The sequence below is a fragment of the Myotis myotis genome, unplaced genomic scaffold, assembly GCF_014108235.1.
Source record: "Myotis myotis isolate mMyoMyo1 unplaced genomic scaffold, mMyoMyo1.p scaffold_m19_p_1, whole genome shotgun sequence".
Classification (NCBI taxonomy): domain Eukaryota; kingdom Metazoa; phylum Chordata; class Mammalia; order Chiroptera; family Vespertilionidae; genus Myotis; species Myotis myotis.
Genome location: NW_023416313.1, coordinates 209087560 through 209106627, shown reverse-complemented (window position 1 = coordinate 209106627; position 19068 = coordinate 209087560). Strand labels below are relative to the sequence as shown.

Here is a 19068-nt window from a genome sequence, read left to right as displayed (position 1 = left end):
CAATCAAAAAAGTTTGAAGACCAACAATCACAAGCATTATTGAATGAAGATGCGTGTCAAACTCAAAAACAACTTGCCGAAAGATTAAACGTTGCTCAGCAAACAATTTTTAATCATTTACAAGCAATGGGAAAGATTTTAAAGGGAGGAAAATGGGTGCCGCATCAACTGAACAAAAGACAAATTGAAAACGAAAAGTCATCAGTAAAATGTTGCTTCAACGGCACGAAAGTCTTTTTTGCATTGAATTGTGAGGGACGATGAAAAGTGGATTTATTTTGAGAATCCCAAATGCACAAAATCATGGGTTGATCCAGGTCAACTATCAACGTCAACTGCAAGGCCAAATTTAGTAATCTGCCTGGTGTTCTCGTAACATATCATCCTTCTGTTACATCTTCTATCTTTTTCAGTTATTTCTTTGTCTGTTGCACAACTAATCTGTAAACTTTGTAAGGGAAATACTATCTCATTATTTTTGCATTCCTTGAACCTAATGGCAAGTAGTTGCCCTTCAGTGCTTTTAATTTATCACTAGACATTATCTGCTTACTATTTATTAACTCTAGTTATAAATGTGTTCATTGTAACATATAATTAATATTTGTTAATGTGTTCTATTTTAAAAATATTTTTATTTCAGAGAGGAAGGGAGAGGGAGGGGGGGTAGAGAGAGATATATCAATAATGAGAGAGAATCGTGGACCGGCTGCCTCCTGCGTGCCCCACACTGGGGACCGAACCTGCAACCCGGGCATGTGCCCTTGACCAGAATCAAATCTGGGACCCTTCAGCCTGCAGGCCAATGCTCTATCCACTGATCCAAACCAGCTAGGGCTATTAATATGTTCTTTTAAAGTTGTGGTTTATTTTAGAATCTTAGAATGCAGAAGTTGAAAGGAACTTTAGAAATCGTCTGATCTGGTAGTTATCAGCTGTTGATACATGATTAGTAACTTTAAGATGAAAAGATTTTATCTCACTCCTATATTACATAATAAAACCCTAATCTGCAAATTGACTGAATGGAGGAACAACGGGTTGTTATGGGGGAGCGCCGCTCAGCCAGAACTTGGGCTCATGGCTGGTGGGTGCAGCGGCGGTGGTGGGAGCCTCTCCCACCACTGTGGCAGCACTAAGGACTCCTTGGGGGATGTCCGCCTGCTGGCTTAGGCCCACTCCCCCTGGACATCCCCCAAGGGTTCCCAGACCTGTGAGAGGGTGCAGGCTGGGCTGAGGGTCACACCCCCCCCCCCCCCCCGCCCAGTGCACGAATATCGTGCACCAGGCCTCTAGTTAAATATTAGGCATGGAGCCTGCATATCAGTATTTTTTAAGCTACCAGGTCTTTATAATTTATAGCCAGTGTTATACTGATCCTAGTCTAATAGTAAGGTGACTACAGGCAGTCCTTGGGTTACTTCGGACTCAACGTACATCGTTTTTTGGTTATATCGCTATCTCCCATTTACAGTATTTATTAAAAAAAAAAAGTTTCGTCATTTCGACGTATGTACATATGTACTTTATGTTTTTTATTATTTATTTACCACAAGTAAAGGTCAGGAATTGTTATCTTTCTTTTAAATTTTTTTTACTGTTTCACTTAATTACTGCTGTGTATGTGCTCCATGTGAGAGACGTAGGTGCTTATGTAGTGGGTTCTGACTTAAGACTTTACGTCGCGCAGTAAGAATGGATCTCCAACATAACCCGAGGACCTACTGTAAAGCCAAGAGAAATTAAACAGCTTGCCTCTGCTACATCTATATCTGTGATCTTATATAAAACTTGAACTCAGAAGTTCATATTTTCAGTGCAGGGTTCTTCATAGAGAGGCAGTGTAGCATCATAATAAATTAAGAGAGAAGTAGAAACCTAGGTTCACTTTTTGCCTTTTGGTGACTACAGGCTTCGAAAGTTACTAAACCTCTCCCTACATCAAGCAAATAAACTAACTTGTGTAACTCTTGGCCTGGAATCTGGCATAAAAATGCGTGACAAGTGAAGTAGTTATCTGCAGAAAATATTTTTTCCTAAGAAATTTGAATTGTAAAATGGAAAATTAGTGGATCAGCACACTAGTGAAATATTTCTTTGTGCTTTCTAGTTTTAACTATTTATGAGATATGGCCATTTTTGGTGTTTCTTAAGCATTTGTATACCAAGTAATGAAACTGAGCTCCTTGATCCTTTTAATTAGTTCCTAACATTTGGTTTTCTTTTCCTTAGGTTTTGGCCCCTCTTCCTGGAGGGATTTCACCACAGACAGGTGTCATCATCCAGCCTCAGCAAATCTTATTTACAGGAAATAAGACTCAAGTTATACCTACAACAGTGGCGGCACCTACACCAGCACCAGCACAGATAACTGCAACTGGCCAACAGCAACCACAGGCCCAACCTGCTCAACAACAAGCTCCATTGGTATTGCAAGTTGATGGAACTGGGGATACATCATCTGATGAAGATGAAGATGAGGAAGAAGACTATGATGACGATGAGGAGGAAGACAAAGAGAAAGATGGAGCTGAAGATGGGCAGGTAGAAGAGGTAAGTTTCTAGTAAAAGACTTGAAATTAGAAGCTATGCAACCATTTCTTCTTTTACGTGGTGCCAAACTTGAGTTATACCCTATTTTTTCAGAGGCTGTTAGACTGCATTACAACATAGGATTTTAAATATAGTTAGATTGTTATAACTTAAGATTTTTATATTCTGGTTGCATTTATCTTTATAAAATATTGTTCATATAGCTGTTAATAAAAATGAATGTATACCAAAGTAAGTTTTATTTATAAAGGTGATGGAGACTGCAAGTAATTTTAATATTTTTGGTTTATGCATTCATGATTAGGCTTACATATAAAGACATTGGTAGAACAGATAGGTGTGGTTAATCTCTTATTTCAGTAATTAAAGAGACAGCAAATTATGGGAAAAAAAGGAAACTTGAGAAAAAAGCTAAATGTGGCAGATATTTTTCAGAACCTCCTTTTCGTCCATATCCCATAACATTTCCTTCGGTAACCTTCTATTCTTAGTGTCTATCCTCAGTTGAACATCCTTTCTTATTTATCTTTTACTTATACATTAGAAGCATATAAATCCTTGTTTTTCTGTGTTGTAGCTTAGTTTTGTTCAAGATGTTTGTCTTACCACAATTTTAATTGTTAATTTCCCTCTGCAGCCTCAGATGTAATTGTCTTGCTTATCTCAGTACAGCGTTCTTCTAAACTAACTAATATTCTTTTAAATACTATTTTTATTGAGTATTGAATATATACAAATGATTTAAAAATATTTTAAAATATAAATATCAGTGTCCACATTCAGTTAAAAAAAATTCCATTACAGTGGGGCCTTGACTTACGAGTGTCCCGACTAACGAGTTTTTCAAGATACGAGCTGTCTCTCGGCCGATTTTTTGCTTTGAGCTGCGAGCTAAAATTCGGGTTACGAGCCAGCTTCAGATACCCCACCGCTAGTTGGCGCAGCGAATGTCACAGTGAATTCCACAACATCAGCCCAGCATCACGTGTCTCACTCGTTCGTTGCGGGCACATCCCCCGTGGGGGGCGTGCAGGAGGCAGCTGATCGATTTCTCTCATTGATGTTTCTAACTCTCTATCCCTCTCCCTTCTTATCTGTAAAAAATCAATAAAATATATTTAAAAAAAAAAAAGATTTGACATATGAGTAATTTGAGTTACGAGCTCCGTCACGGAACGAATTAAACTCGTAAGTCAAGGCCCCACTGTACTTAAAATCCCTAATCCTCTTCTTTTTGCCATCCGAGTAACCATGCTCATGAATTTTGTGTTTATCATTAACTTTCCTTATATTTTACCATATGCATTTATATTCCTAAAGAGCATATTGTTTAATTTTGCATACTCATTCATACCTGTAATTATTTTCACTGTTGAAGATACCATACTTTTTTTAATTTTAATTTTTTAAAATATTTTTATTGATTTCAGAGAGGAAGGAAGAGGGAGAGAGAGAGATAGAAACATCCATGATGAGAGAGAATCATGGATTGGCTGCCTCCTGCAAGTCCCCCACTGGGGATCGAGCCCACAACCCAGGCATGTGCCCTTGACCGGAATTGAACCTGGGACCTTTCAGTTCGCAGGCAGATGCTCTATCCAACGAGCCAAACTGGCTAGGGCTCTTTTATTTTTAATGTGATGACTTGTATCTACTTGTTTACTGTTGTAAAATATTTTAGTTTGTGTCATCTGGAGACACATATGCAAGAGTTTTTCTGAATTGCTGAATCCTAAGGCATGCACATCTTCAACTTTACAATAAAATGCCAGCTGTTGTACTAAGAATACTCCTGCCATTTATTGTATGATGTTGCATATGTCTACACATCTTCACCATACTTACTATTGTCAGACTTCTTTTGCTAGTCTGGTAGGTAGAAAATGCTGTTTCATTTTGGTTTTAATTTGCATTATCTTGATTTCTGATGAGGTGTAGCCTTTTCAATTCTTTTATGTGTTCTTTGTATACAGTCAAATCAAATATGAAAAATGATGTATTTTTTCTTGCCTTGTTGGCTGAACCCTCCAGAATGATACTTATTACAATTGGTGATGGCAGGCACCCTTATCTTAATCTTAAAAGGAATCCTTTTTATAGTTCACTATTAATTATATTTACTACTAGAGGCCCGGTGCGCAAAATTCATGCAGGGAGGGGAGTGTCCCTGAGCCTGGCCTGCACCCTCTTGCAATCCAGGACCCCTCAGGAGATTCCGACTGCCACTTCAGTCGGACATCCCTCTTGCAACCCAGGACCGCTGGCTCCTAACTACTTGCCTGTCTGCCCAGCATCAGGAAATCTGCCTGATTTCCCCTAACCGTCTCTGCCTTGGCCCCAGCTGCCACAGCTTTGTCTGGAAGGATGTCCGGAATGACACCCAGAAGGTCGTTCAGCTGTCTGGTCTAATTTAATTAGCATGTTACGCTTTTTTTATTCTAGATAGGCTTTTTGTGGATATCCTTTATTAGGTTAAGGAAGTTCCCTTCTGTTCAGATTAGCTAAGAGCTTTGATTTGTTTTCTAAACTATAATGATTGATGAATTTCATTATAGGTAGTCATATGACTTCTTATTCATAATCTGTTATTTTTGATGAATTGCATTCATTAATTGTTTTTCTATTTTGTGTTCCTGGGATAATACAACTTGATCATTACATATGACCCTTTTTATGAATTGCTAAATTCCCTTTGTTCAGGACTTTTGCAAGTATAATCATGAATGACACAATCTGTAATTTTCTGTTCTCATACTTTTGTTACTATTTTCTTTCTCCATTAATTAGAAATCTGAGTTGTATCTTTTATCTTCTGCCACAACTGAGGTCAAGTTTAACATAGTTAGTCATTGTATTTATGATCTTCTTGGTCTTTAATTCTTTTTGTTTGAGTCTAGTCTCCTCCACCCCCCCCCCCCCCCCCACACACACACACTCACTTTAAATCTAATGGTTTAATTAATTATACTCTAAGCCTTCGAGGTCACAATGGTAGATATGCTTATTTGTGTTTAGAATCCTAGTCCCTAATGTTAAGACAAACCAGACTGCTAGCCTATTTTATAGTACTTTTCCCCTGCAATTTCACCATTTTTTTCTCTTTTTAAACCTAAGAAAGAAGATCCATGTCTAGACATATTTTTTTTTTTTAAGTATTTTTATTTCTGAGAAGAAGGGAGAGGGAGAGAGAGATAGATACATCAATGATGAGAGAGAATCATTGATCGGTTGCCTTCTGCACGTCCCACACTGGGGATCGAGCCTGAAAATTGGGCATGTGCCCTGACTGGGGAATTGAACCGTGACCTCCTGGTTCATAGGTTGATGCTCCACCACTGAACCAATGCATCCAGGCCATGTCTAGACATATTAAACAGCTATTACAGAGAATTATCTTCTTGAATTATTTTGAAAGAATAAAGAAAATAAATCATTTTAGATTATACTAGTAAGTTATAGCTTAACTATTTTAATTATTGTATTTAATTTCTTGCTGGAATTTTAGTAGCATTGGTTAAGTCAACACAGCCAATTAACAATATGTTAGTGGTATACATACGTGTCTGTCAGGCCCTTAATTCTCAAAGAACATCAAGGTCATAGTGTTTATTTTCATTGACGATAAAGGGCCCTTTGCTAATAATGCATGAAGTATGAAAAAATAAACTTTTTATTTGTAGGAGCCCCTTAATAGTGAAGATGATGTGAGTGATGAAGAAGGACAGGAACTCTTTGATACCGAAAATGTGGTTGTATGCCAGTATGATAAGGTAAGGATTTTATCATCAGATTTCTGACATTTTTTCTGTTGTGATTACTTCACTAAACGATCCTTTCTGCCTTGTTCAAATATTTGGGTGCTGATTGATGCCTTTTATGTTCAGTATAAACAATGTGAATGAATGAAAGCATTGTTATAGTTTAGTAGAAAATAGACTGAGAAATTAATACACTGAGAAATTAATTTGTGTAGCTTTATATTTTAAAAATAAGTTAGGAATGAAATCTTGGAGAGAGTTGTTAAATTCCAACTTGTTAACAAAGTAAACAGAACTACTTTTGAATTGTTCTTTAACATGAACAATAGCTCAGTGGGATAATTTTATTTTTTTATTTAGTCTAAATTACCTCAAAACTAAAAGGTTTTAATTAAATCTCTGCAACTTTTTTTTATTACTAAGGAAGGAACTAGGGTAATAAGACTAATAACTAATAAACATATACCTTCTTACTGAAAATTACTTTAAAAGTTATTTAACTCTGCTTATGAATTTTGGTTATCATTAAGGAATTTTTAAATTAGGTTCTGTGAGAATTGGCGCTTGATCCTTATTTATTTAATTCTTAGAAAGGGTGCTACTTTCCAAGTATTTCTGTTATAGTTATTGGCATTATTGTTGAGATTTTTGTTATTAAACACTTAATTTGGAATAAAACTTGTTTTCTGACTACAGTAATTAAATTTATGTCTATAAATTATATTGCATTTATAACTTAATTATTAAAATATCCATACTACCAATCTATAGATCCAATGACATTTTCCCAGATACAGAACAGACAAACCTAAAATTGGTATGAACCACAAAAGACCCTTCAACCAAAGTAAATTTGAGAAAGAACAACAAAGCTTCAGTCATCATGCTCCCTGAATTCAAACTGTATTACACAGCTATAGTAATCAAAACAGTATGGTATTGGCATAAAAACAGACACATAGATAAATGGAACAGAAAAGAGAGAGCAGAAATAAACCCATGCATATTTGTTAGGACAAAATACCCAAGAATATAAAATGGGTAAACGCCAATCTCTTTAATAAATGGTATTGGGAAAACCTACCACTATCACACCATATACAAAAATCAACTTAAAATGAATGAAAGACTTGATTAAGACCTGAAACTGCTAAAAATTCCTAGATGGTAAGCTCCTTAACATCAGTTTGGTTTTTTATTTGACAATAAAAGCAAAACTAATCAAGTGGGACTACATCAAACTAAAAAGCTGCTGCACAGCAGAGGAAACAATCAATAAAATGAAAAGACAGCCTACTGAAAGGGAGAAAATATTTGCAAATCACATATCTGATAAGGAATTAATATCCAAAATGCATAAAGGACTCATACAACTCAATAGCAAAAATACAGTCTGGTTTAAAAATGGGGAGATATGAATAGATAGTTTTCCAAAGAAGGTATACGAATGGCCAATCCTTAACTGAATAGGTCCTCAACATGACTAATCATCAGGGAAATACAAATCAAAACCACAGTGAGCTATTAACATTACCTATTAGAATGGCTGTTATAAAAAAAAGGAAGTAACAAATGTTGGCAAGGATGTGGAGAAAAGAGAACCTTTGTGCACTGTTGGTGGAAATGTAAGTTGGTATAGCCGCTATAGTAAACAGTATGCATGCTCTTCAAAAAATTAAAAATAGAACTACCATATAACCCTACAATTCCACTTCTGAGTATTTTTTCAAAGGAAACAAAAGCATTAACTGGAAAAGATGTATGACACCCATGCTCATTGCAACATTTTTTTTTTAAATACAATTTTTTAATTGATTTCAGAGAAGAAGGGAGGGAGAGAGAGAAAGAGAGAGAGAGAGAGAGAGAGAGAGAGAGAGAAACATCAATGATGAGAAGTAATCATTGATCAGCTGCCTCCTGCCCACTCCCACACTGGGGATCAAGCTGCAACTGGGGCATGTTCCCTGATGGGAATCAAACCATGATCTCCTGGTTCATAGGTCAATGCTCAACCACTGAGTCATGTGGGGTTGGGCTCATTGCAACATTTTATCCAAGCCATGGAAACAACGTAAGTGTCCATCAATAGATGAATGGATAAAGAAATAATGAGATACACACACACACACACACACACACACACACACACACACACACACACACGAGTCCCAGTGCATGAATTTGTGCACCAGTGGGGTTCCTTGGCCTGGCTTGCGGGATCGGGCCGAAACTGGCTCTCCAACATCCCCCAAGGGATCCCAGATTGTGAGAGGGTGCAGGCCAGGCTGAGGGACTCCCTCGGTGCACAATTGGGGCCCAGGGAGGAATGCGGGAGGGCTCCAGGGCATGTCTGGCCCTGTCTCAGCCGGACCCCAATAGTAAGCTAACCTACCAGTCAGAGTGTCTGCTCCCTGGTGGTCAGTGCACATCATAGCGACTGGTCGACCGGTCAACTGTCTGCCCCCTGATGGTCAGTGCACATCATAGTGAGCAGTTGAGCGGCCTTAGCATATCATTAGTATATTACACTTTGATTGGTTGAATGGCTGACAGGAAGACCAGACACTTAGCATATTAGGCTTTTATATAGGACAGTGGTCGGCAAACTCATTAGTCAACAGAGCCAAATATCAACAGTAGAACGATTGAAATTTCTTTTGAGAGCCAAATTTTTTAAACTTAAACTATATAGGTAGGTACATTGTTATTAACTTAATTAGGGTACTCCTAACCTGGCCTATGCTAAAAACGTCCTCAGTCTGATTGAGGTACGTTCATTGAGGTCGACCCCTTCCAACTCTCCCATCCATACTCGTTTTGTATACTTGTTTCGTCTATTTCCTTTCTGAAAACCGACTTCTGCTCATGGGCCACGAAGTTTCAATTGCACTGTACGTGCATGCCCACACGTGGTATTTTGTGGAAGAGCCACTCTCAAGGGGCCAAAGAGCTGCATGTGGCTCGCAAGCCGCGGTTTGCCGACCACTGATATAAGACAATAATAATATATAATCTATACTAATACAAGGGTAATATGCAAATTAGCCATCACTCCACGACAGATGGCTGAGCCCATAGCCACAAAGATGGCGGCACCAGCCAGAGCCACGGAGCGGGTGGGAGGCTTGGCTTTCTTCATGAGCGAGGTTCCTTGTCTGGGGGTTCCAAATCCGCTGTTGGTTCCTTTCACCGCTGATTCCCCTCCTCGCAGGTATCCTCCACGCAAAAGCCTTTCCATGCAAATATGTTATGTCCTAATGGGTGAATCCTAAACTGAATGAGTGGCACACCTGGGCAACCTAACTCTCGTTAGAAAAAGGACCTGGGAGGACGGATTTAGGAATCACGAAGCCATCGTGACCTGCTCGGTCTCTGGAACTGCTTTCAAACACAGGCAGTCTGAGACCCTCCTAAACATCATCTGAGCTAAACCTGAGAACCAAGATATTTTCAAGGCTCAAAGTTGACGAGGATAAGGGGGCAAGGGACCAATGCAAGCAGAACAGCCAACTCAAATCAAAGACGCAGGAGCTTAAGTTAATGCATAGAAATGTCCTGGCCACTGATGCTCTCCCGCAGATGTGGTGCCCACACCCAGCTGGGGGGAAGGGGTGTGTATGTGTGGAATTTAAGGCCACTGGCAGGAGGGAAAGTCAAGGCATGCCTAAGGGTTTTTTGTACGTGTCCCACAGTTGAGAAGCAGAGTCAGAATCAAGAAGCAAAGTCTTACCTCAGTGCTGGGGTGTTTAAAAGTATCTAAAAATAGCAGTTCCATCGCTGAGTCCACCGCCATGTTTGCTGCTAATGGGAGGCGCACGGAGGACTTCCGGGGCAGCCCTATAACCTCGGCGGTGGCAGCGGCTCTAGAGAGGGAGAGACTGCAGCACTTCAGTGTCCGAAGTGTTAGCGCAGCAAACCTTGGCCTATCCAGAAGTTGGTGCTGCCGGAAGTCGCTGGCCCTGCCTTCTCCAGTGTGGCAGAGAAAGGCTGAGAGAGGAGAGGCGGGTACAGTGGCTCCAGTGGTCCAAATCCTGTCATTGTCTCGCGTTACCTAGCCTTGGCGCCCTCCAGGGCAGCCTCAGTGCCAGTGCAGAGGAGGTGGTGGTGAGGGTGGTGAGGAGAATGCTTCTGACTCTGGATACCCAGTGAAACCACCGTCAAGAGCCTTTCTGGGGCTGGCAGGAAAACGCAGTAATGAGTGAAGAATGTCTCAAAACGAAGAGGTTGGTTTTTTTTTTTCTCATCAGCAAAATGTGAATATTACCTAACCCACAGACTTTGCGAAAATTAATTGAAATAAAATTTCAGAAATTGTATAACAGCTGGGGTGAAGTGGATAGGTTGGTTGAGCATGAGTGTGGTCCTGTGCATGGAAAGGTTGCAGGTTCGATTCCAGGGCAGGGAACATACCTGGCACATACCTGGGTTTCAAGTTGGATCCCTGGTTGGGGCTCCTAAGGAAGGCAACTGAAGGGATGTTTCTTACATTGATGTTTCTCTGTATCCCTCTCTCTCCCACTCTCTAAAAATCAATGGAAAAATGAACTAATGCCATATCTACACACATGGATAATCTAAAAAAAAAAAAGTGGGGGGCCCTAATCGGTTTGGCTCAGTGGATAGAGCATCTGCCTGCAGACTGAAGGCTCACAGGTTCGATTCCAGTCAAGGGCATGTACCTTGGTTGCTGGCATATCCCCAGTTGAGGGTGTGCAGGAGGCAGCTGATTGATGTTTCTCTCTCATCTATGTTTCTAACTCTCCCTTTCCCTTCGTCTCCATGAAAAGAATCAATAAGATACATGTAGAAAAAAAACAAAAAACACGGTAAAAGAGGTTGAATATGTACTGTATAATTTAAAACGTGTAAAGTAATATAACTTCTTAGGGGCATATGTGTTATCTATACTAATAAAAGGGGTAATATGCTAATTAGACTGGACATCCTTCTGGACAAAGTCATGGTGGCAGGGGCTGAGGCAGAGGCCATTAGGGGCGACCAGGCTGGCAGGGTAGGGCAGTTAGGGGCAACCAGGCTGGCAGTGGAGGGCAGTTAGGGGCAATCACGCTGGCAGGCAGACGCAGTTAGGGGGTGATCAGGCAGGCAGGGGAGCAGTTACGGGCGATCAGGCTGGCAGGCAGAGGCAGTTAAGGGTGATCAGGCAGGCAGGGGAGCAGTTAGGGGTGATCCAGCTGGCAGAGTAGCAGTTAGGGGAGGTAAGGCCGGCAGACAGAGGTGCTTAGGGGTGATCAGGCAGGCAGGCAGAGGCGGTTAGGGGTGATCAGGCAGGTAGGCAGAGAGGTTAGGGGCATCAGGCAGGCAGGCAGAGTTGTTAGGGGCGATCAGGCAGGCAGGCAGGCAGATGAGCGGTTAGGAGCCAGCGGTCCCAGATTGCGAGAGGGGTTCTGGATTGGAGAGGGTACAGGCCGGGCTGTGGGACCCTTCCCGTGCATGAATTTCATGCACTGGGCCTCTAGTGGAATAATATTCAGCCATAAAAAAGAATGAAATCTTGCCCTTGCCAGTTCACTCAGTGGTTAGAGCACTCACCTGCAGACCAAAGGGTCATGGGTTCGATGCTGGTAAAGGGCACATACCTCTGTTTCAGATTAAATCCCCAGCCCACTATGGGTGCGTGTGGGAGGCAACCAATCGATGTTTCTCTCACACATCAGTGTTTCTTTCTGTCTCTCCCCCTCCCTTCCACTGTCTCTAAAAATCAATGGAAAAAATATCCTCAAAAAAGAAAAGAAAAGAAGAGAAAAGAATGAAATCTTGCCATTTGTGACAACATGAATGGACCTTGGGGCATCATGCTAAATGAAGTCAGTCAGACAGAGAAGGACAAATATCAGTTAATCTCATTTATATGTGCAATCTTTTAAAACAAACTGAACTCATAGTTACAGAGGACAGAATGATGATTGCCAGAAGTGAGGGGTGGGGGATTGGGTGAAGGTGGTCAAAAGGTACAAACTCCCAGTTATAAAATAAGTAAGTCAAGGGATATAATGTACAGCACAGTGCTTATGGCTGATATTACTGTAATGTATATTTGAAAGTTGCTAAGAGTATATTTTAAAAATTATCATCACAAGAAAAAAAAGTTGTAACTGTGGGTAATGAATGTTAAATAGACATAATGTGGTGATTATTTCTCTCTCTAAAAATATTGGATCATTATGTTTGTTGTACACCTGAAATAAATAGAATGGTACATGTCAATTATATCTCAGTTAAAAAAAAACAATTTGAAAATGCAGTAATGTACAAGACAAAGGTTTTTTGGTGTGTGAATGGGCTTTGTTTTTGTTTTCTCTGTTGATTGTATCTCTTACATTCTTTTTTATTTGTTTATTTAGATACACAGAAGTAAAAACAAATGGAAATTTCATCTCAAGGATGGCATTATGAATCTTAATGGAAGAGATTATATATTTTCCAAAGCCATTGGAGATGCAGAATGGTGAAGAATTGGTTCTTTTCTTTTATAAATAAAATGAAAGAAACTTTACAAAAATTTAAAGTGACAGTTTGAAACTTGGGACATACTCCAACCAAAACTTAACTTCTGCATGTCAGACAAAGTGCAGTAGAAGCAAAGCTACTGGAACAAAGAGACCTTGACAACATAGACACTACTTCTAACTGGCAAGCCATGGAACTGTAGCACCAGGGGTTGTTGGGGAAGGGGGCATTGGGGTTTTGTGTAGGAAAACCCTAATTGTCAATTTTAAATACAGGTACCTGCCACTGATAATTAGCATGTAAAGCTTTGTCTATATTCCTTCCTCCACCTTGGGTTCAGAAAATACTTGTTAGAATGAACTAAAGAAACTTCCCTTTTGATAGATTGAAATGAAACTGCTTATTGTATGTGGTTATATTTGGTAAAAATTGCGTGTGCGCTTTTTACAAGAGGGCAAGAATTATGGTGTTGAATTTTAATTGACTTGTGTAAGGAAACAATTTAGAACTCCCATAACAGGTCTTAAATATTTTTACTTGCTCTTCTCCCTCAGTGATATATACCTCTTCCTTCCCTGCTTTATGAAACATCTGTTTAAGAGTTAAAGGAAGTAATCAATGACCACAGTTTGGAGACAAAATTTGACCCAGGAATGGCTACTTATTTTAATTAGGTTTTCACACTCATTAAACTAGAGTCTTGTCTAAGCAGAATTAAAATGCCAACTTCAATTTCCTTACAAAAATGTTTGTTTCTTTTAGCCTCATACCTTAAAAAGAAACCCTAAAGTGGTTCCTTAGAAATAAGGTTTTGTTCCACAAAGGTACCATTTAGCTGAAATTATATACACAAGAATACAGATTTTTTTCCAGTTGGGCTGAAGTGCATGCTTATGTGGGTGTTCAGTCTTTAAGCTAAACATACATTCAGATAACATTCAGTGCATTGACTGAAGTGTTGGGCAGGTGGTGAGGACCTGGCTTTTTATTAAACAATTTAATAATTATAAAAGTTTCTTGTCTTTACTAGTAAAGAATTATAAAACTATTATTTTAATTGAACAGATTTTTTAAAATTTAACTTTGTAATTTGAGGGGCAGTTTTGGGGTAAAAGGGGGTGGGCCACTAAGTACATATTTACCTCTTTGATTTGGTGGCCCTTCCAGGCCATTGATAATATTAAAATACATGGGCTTTAGTTTGCACACCGGGAAGAAAGCATATAAATTTGACTTATATTGAAAATAATAGAAACTTAATATGTATATTAAGAATGCATAGCTCTAATTCTGTAAGGGGCTCTAAAATACAATATGGCAGTGCTGTGTTCAGTGTGCACTAGTTGCCTGGGAGAACTGTAGGAACACTTGTCTTCACCTTGGTTCTTACAGCTAATTCTTTTCATGGTTTATCTGGACAGAATTCAAATGTGTGTAAGTTACTTTTGTATATTGATTTTTTAAAAGTCTTCCATTTTTATCTTTTATTTGCCTTTGTGTTTCCAGAAGTAAAATAGAAACACTTTAAAGTACATTGCAAAGAAAAACTGTGAGCTTATTATATATTGCTTTTTCTTTTTTTTAACACAAATCTTTAAAATGCTCAAAAAGGCTAATCTTTTCTTTTTTTTTTTCTGCCTACTTCCCACCCCACATACCAGCTTGGTCCCTTTAACTTATGTTCTGAACTTTGATATATAAATGGTGGTTTCTGGCATGCTAGTAGTTAGGTTTATTAGATGCCATAACTGGTAATACGGTTTTTATTTTTGCTATGTTAATTTAGTTTTTTGGAGGGGAGATTTGTTTACCCCATTACTCTCAAAGCACACATAGGTTTGTTTGTTTTATTGAGATTGAGAGAAGAGAAGGGAGGGGGTGGAATCACAGAAGTCCTGTTGTTCAGTTGTCTTTCAGTATAGTTGATAGTAGGTTGATATTTACCCAATGAAGAGTCAATGACCTGAACTACCTATGAAAGTTTAGCAGTGCTGCAGTGTTGATCGAAACCTTTTGGCTATCTAGTAGTTATTATGCTACTGAACCTTGTATTATTATATGATATTCAGCTCATGTTTTAGGCCCTCTATGTAGGCAAGCATTCGATATTCATAGTAGAATTGGATACTGGCCTGTTTTTATAATGTTATTTTCAAACATGAAAAACCACTGCTTTCAGAGTGATTCACTCGGGTTATTTTGAAGCAGGAATTAACTGTTTGTAGTTGCACCTGTGTATTGCATATTAATTATGGCACACTTGGCAAATGATTTTTTTTTTACCTGTGAAAATCCTGAAAGCCAGTCCAACAACACTGCATACCAAATTGTGCTCTTATGTATTACTGCATTGTGTTTCTTTTTAATCAAATAGCATGTTTTAGTTTTATTATAGTGGCTTGCTATAAGAATGCCACTTGCTTATCTTTTATTGTACTTGAATTCTTAATCATGCTTTTAACATTGTATTTAACAAATCATTTCATTAAGTTCTATAAAAATGTCATTCCTTTGAAAAGGCAAGGATTCCCACTTCAGAATTTTAAAATGAAAATGTTTATTCAAAGAGGGAAAATTGTTCAGACTTGGTTTTATGAAAACAGATAAAGCTTTCAGAAGAGGAATTGTTTAGATTTGCACTGAAGGTGATGGCACCTTTTATTAAAACAAGATTAACATTAATCAACATTGGGAAGGAAAATTTTCACAAAATTACTTGATAAAGTGTGGAAATGTGTGCCTTTCAATATAAGTACTCTTTTTTTGGTGGTCACTGGGATAATCAGACCACATGCATGCCTGATAGCACAGTTAATTTCTGTGGAGAGCCACATTTTGCTAAAACAACTCTTTAATGTGCAATTAGTTTCTAGAGTAAAATGTCTGTTATATGAGGGGGATCTTTATATTGGGCTTTTATATTTTTTTAAATGTTCACATTTCTGTTAATTAAATGCCATCATAATACCACATTTATATTGCCTCTCTTAAAATCAAAGCCACCTTGATGTTATTCTAGGAATACATCAAGATTTGAGAAGTGTGTATAGTAATTAAAATGTGTTTTTAAAGAGCATATTCTAATAGATTCTGGTTTTAGACATCAAGAACATAAAAATATAATAGCTTTTGTATAAAGATTTTCTTTTGCTATAGTGAAAATCAAGGATTTGGTTTTCTTATTTTTTCTGCTTTTTATGGAGGAATGAAAAGGGTTGTCTCCTCTAAGACTAATTTTTGATTATCTTATAGCAATAATGTCACCATTCTTTTCAGAAGGTAAATATGCCTTGTGTAGGAAAACAAATAATTTCCTCTCGGGAGCTCCCCTTACAACTTAACATTTTCTTCCACTTAGAAAATTCCTATTTTTTTCAGATTATTTCATCTTGAACTTTTTTGAGATTTTGTGCAATGTAATATTTTATTGATCCATCTTTGTACATTTTCATTTTATTTCATTTGTCTGTCTTCCACCTGTCTGAATCAGCTATTCAGATTTTGAATTCATTGCTTAAAAAATAGTTGCTTTTATATAGGTCCTCATGAGTTTATGTTAAATAGTTTTGCATTTTAATCTATTATGCTATGGAAATTATTCTGAAGTTTATATTCCCCTGTTAAGCCTGCCTTAGTCTATTTTTTTGTCATTTTTTATAGTTTAAGGAAGAACACACAAACTTAATATTTTTGTTTATTTTGAGGAACAAAAGAAAACTTTTTTCCTTTTTTAAAGGAAGAACTCATTGCGTTGTTAAGTAACTACTAACTATTAGTAAGTTACTATTTACCTAGTTAATAACTATTTCTGTCAAGGTTCCTTAAATCAATCCAGTATGCGTCAGGGCTACAATTTGGGGGAGGGACTAATCCTTTTTGCTGTTCTGAGCTACTGTTGTCAACTGCTGTTGTACATACTGTTATGTGTAAGGGCGTAAATATATTTATTATGTTTGTATAATTCATCTGTACAATTGCAGATCAAGGTTGCTCTTCTGTGATATACGGGATATTATGTTTTAAAGAACATCTTGGAATACAATTAGAGAACTTAGTATTTTGATGTACTAAGACCTATTTTAAGTTTAATATTTTACCTTTGCAAAACTTTAATTAAAGATGTTATTTAAAGTAATGTTGCTTGCTTTGCTTACTAGTGCATAACATTATATAGATAACTGAATAAAAATTATACAGTTTAGAAAGGAAAACGCTTTACATTGTTAATGAAAGTTAAATTCCATTTATCTAAAGAGGGTATCATTATGTTCTATACCTTTAAAATTAAGTAGGATGGGATATCATTCTGAATTATTAAACTGAACTACAAATTCTAGTAGCTTTGAAAAAGATAGTTGTATTTCCCAGCACACAGGAATTTAAATTGGGCTAAATCCATACCAACAAATTGTTACTAAAATTGATGTAATTAACATATTGTATTAAATGAGTATTTCTACTCCAAAGAATAGATACTTAGGATACAATTATTTCAGAATATACTTGTTTTTTAATTCATCTGTTTAAATCTTTTACTCTTAATTCAGTTTGTAAATAATTGCATAATAGAATCAGATTTCTAAGGTCTATATTATATATTGAATATATTTTGTGTTATATTTGAAGCTATTAAATCATTAGCAGGCATTTTAATTCTATAGTTAATTCAACTGAAACATTAAGAAGCTTGTCTTTTTGTAATTTTTTATCCTGTTATGGACTACTTTATCTAGGAAACATGCAAATTTTAACCATCAAAAGCAATCATAATAAAGGTACTTTATTGCCAGAAAATCTTGTAATTTTGCAGTTTAATACAGGCTCCTACGTTGATGATCTTAACCTTTTTGGCCTCAGTTTTTCTGTCTATAATGTATATGGTTTTGAGGATTAAGTGAGGTAATACATGTATAGCTCTTAGAATGGATTTTGACATACTTAATAAGTATTCAGAGGTCACAATTCAGTTATTTTATTTGCATAATTTAAAATGACTAGTAGAGTTGACAAAAACATTTAGGTGGTCAAAAATAGCAAAAGAGAATGTGGTCTGATTAAGAAGGGGCAGTGAAAGATTTGGTTACAACCCAACTAAGTCTGGGAGATTGAGTTAAGTTAGCAAAGCAGCTCATCTGGCTGCAGCAGTACAGGAGAGGGGTCATGAAACAGTGAGAAGGCTCTAGGCCAGTGGTTCTCAACCTTCCTAGTGCCGCGACCCTTTAATACAGTTCCTCATGTTGTGGTGACCCCAACCATAAAATTATTTTCGTTGCTACTTCATAAGTGTAATTTTGCTACTGTTATGAATCGTAATGTAAATATCCGATATGCAGGATGTATTTTCATTGTTACAAATTGAACATAATTAAAGCATAGTGATTAATCACAAAAACAATATGTAATTATATATGTGTTTTCCGATGGTCTTAGGCGACCCCTGTGAAAGGGTCGTTCGACCCCCAAAGGGGTTGTGATCCACAGGTTGAGAACCGCTGCTCTAAGCTTTTTCCTCCCCAAAGTAAACATTTCATGCATTTTGTCTAAAATAGGTTGAATTTTCCCAAAGTTCAAATTGTAGTAGAACTAGAACATTTTGCTAATTAATTGATTTTTCCCAAATATCAATGGATTTTGCCTAGTTTGTTTATGGAGAAAAGCAAAAATACTGAAATATGTGTTGTTCAAAGATACTGAAGCTCTGGTTACCTCACCGACACTGACCTGAATCCCTTTCCTAGTTGATTGCTCAAATCCTATTTCTGGAAGCAAATGATCTTTGTGTCAACCCTCCCACTCACTAGCCAAGGAGGAAAGGCAAATATATATAAGTAGTTGCATACCTTTGTTTCTGTTTTGAAATACAGTTTTTCTAGTTAAATAGTGTTAAACATTTCTATATTTTACTACAACAAATAGGAAATTGAGCATAGAGTATATATTAACTAATTCAATTTACTCTAGTGATCTTCCATGGGCCAGGAATTGTGATCAGTATCACTGGAGGATCCAGAGATGAATAAGACAGTTGCCATCTTTAAAAGGTAGTTAGGCCCTGGCTGGGTGGCTCAGCTGGTTGGAGCATCATACCTTGCACCAAGAGGTTGTGGGTTCACGTTAACCGGTTTGGCTCAGTGGATAGAGCATCGGCTTTGGACTCAAGGGTTCCAGGTTCGATTCCGGTCAAGGGCTTGTACCTTGTTTGCGGGCACATCCCCAGTGGGGAGTGTGCAGGAGGCAGCTGATGGATGTTTCTCTCTCATGGATGTTTCTAACTCTCTATTCCTCTCCC

At 37.7% G+C, this 19068-nt stretch overlaps 1 protein-coding gene across 2 annotated transcripts in view; it reads left to right on the top strand.

Annotated features, from left to right (window-relative positions):
* Positions 1-16914, top strand: part of GTF2A1 (general transcription factor IIA subunit 1) — a 49547-nt gene extending 32633 nt beyond the window's left edge. For both annotated transcript variants that reach the window (XM_036314536.1, XM_036314540.1), the window contains exons 7-9: positions 2233-2553; positions 6234-6323; positions 12674-16914. In XM_036314536.1, coding sequence (XP_036170429.1) covers positions 2233-2553; positions 6234-6323; positions 12674-12781 — 519 coding nt within the window. In that variant the 3' untranslated portion in view covers positions 12782-16914. The remainder of the gene's footprint in view (positions 1-2232; positions 2554-6233; positions 6324-12673) is intronic.
* Positions 16915-19068: the final 2154 nt, after the last annotated feature.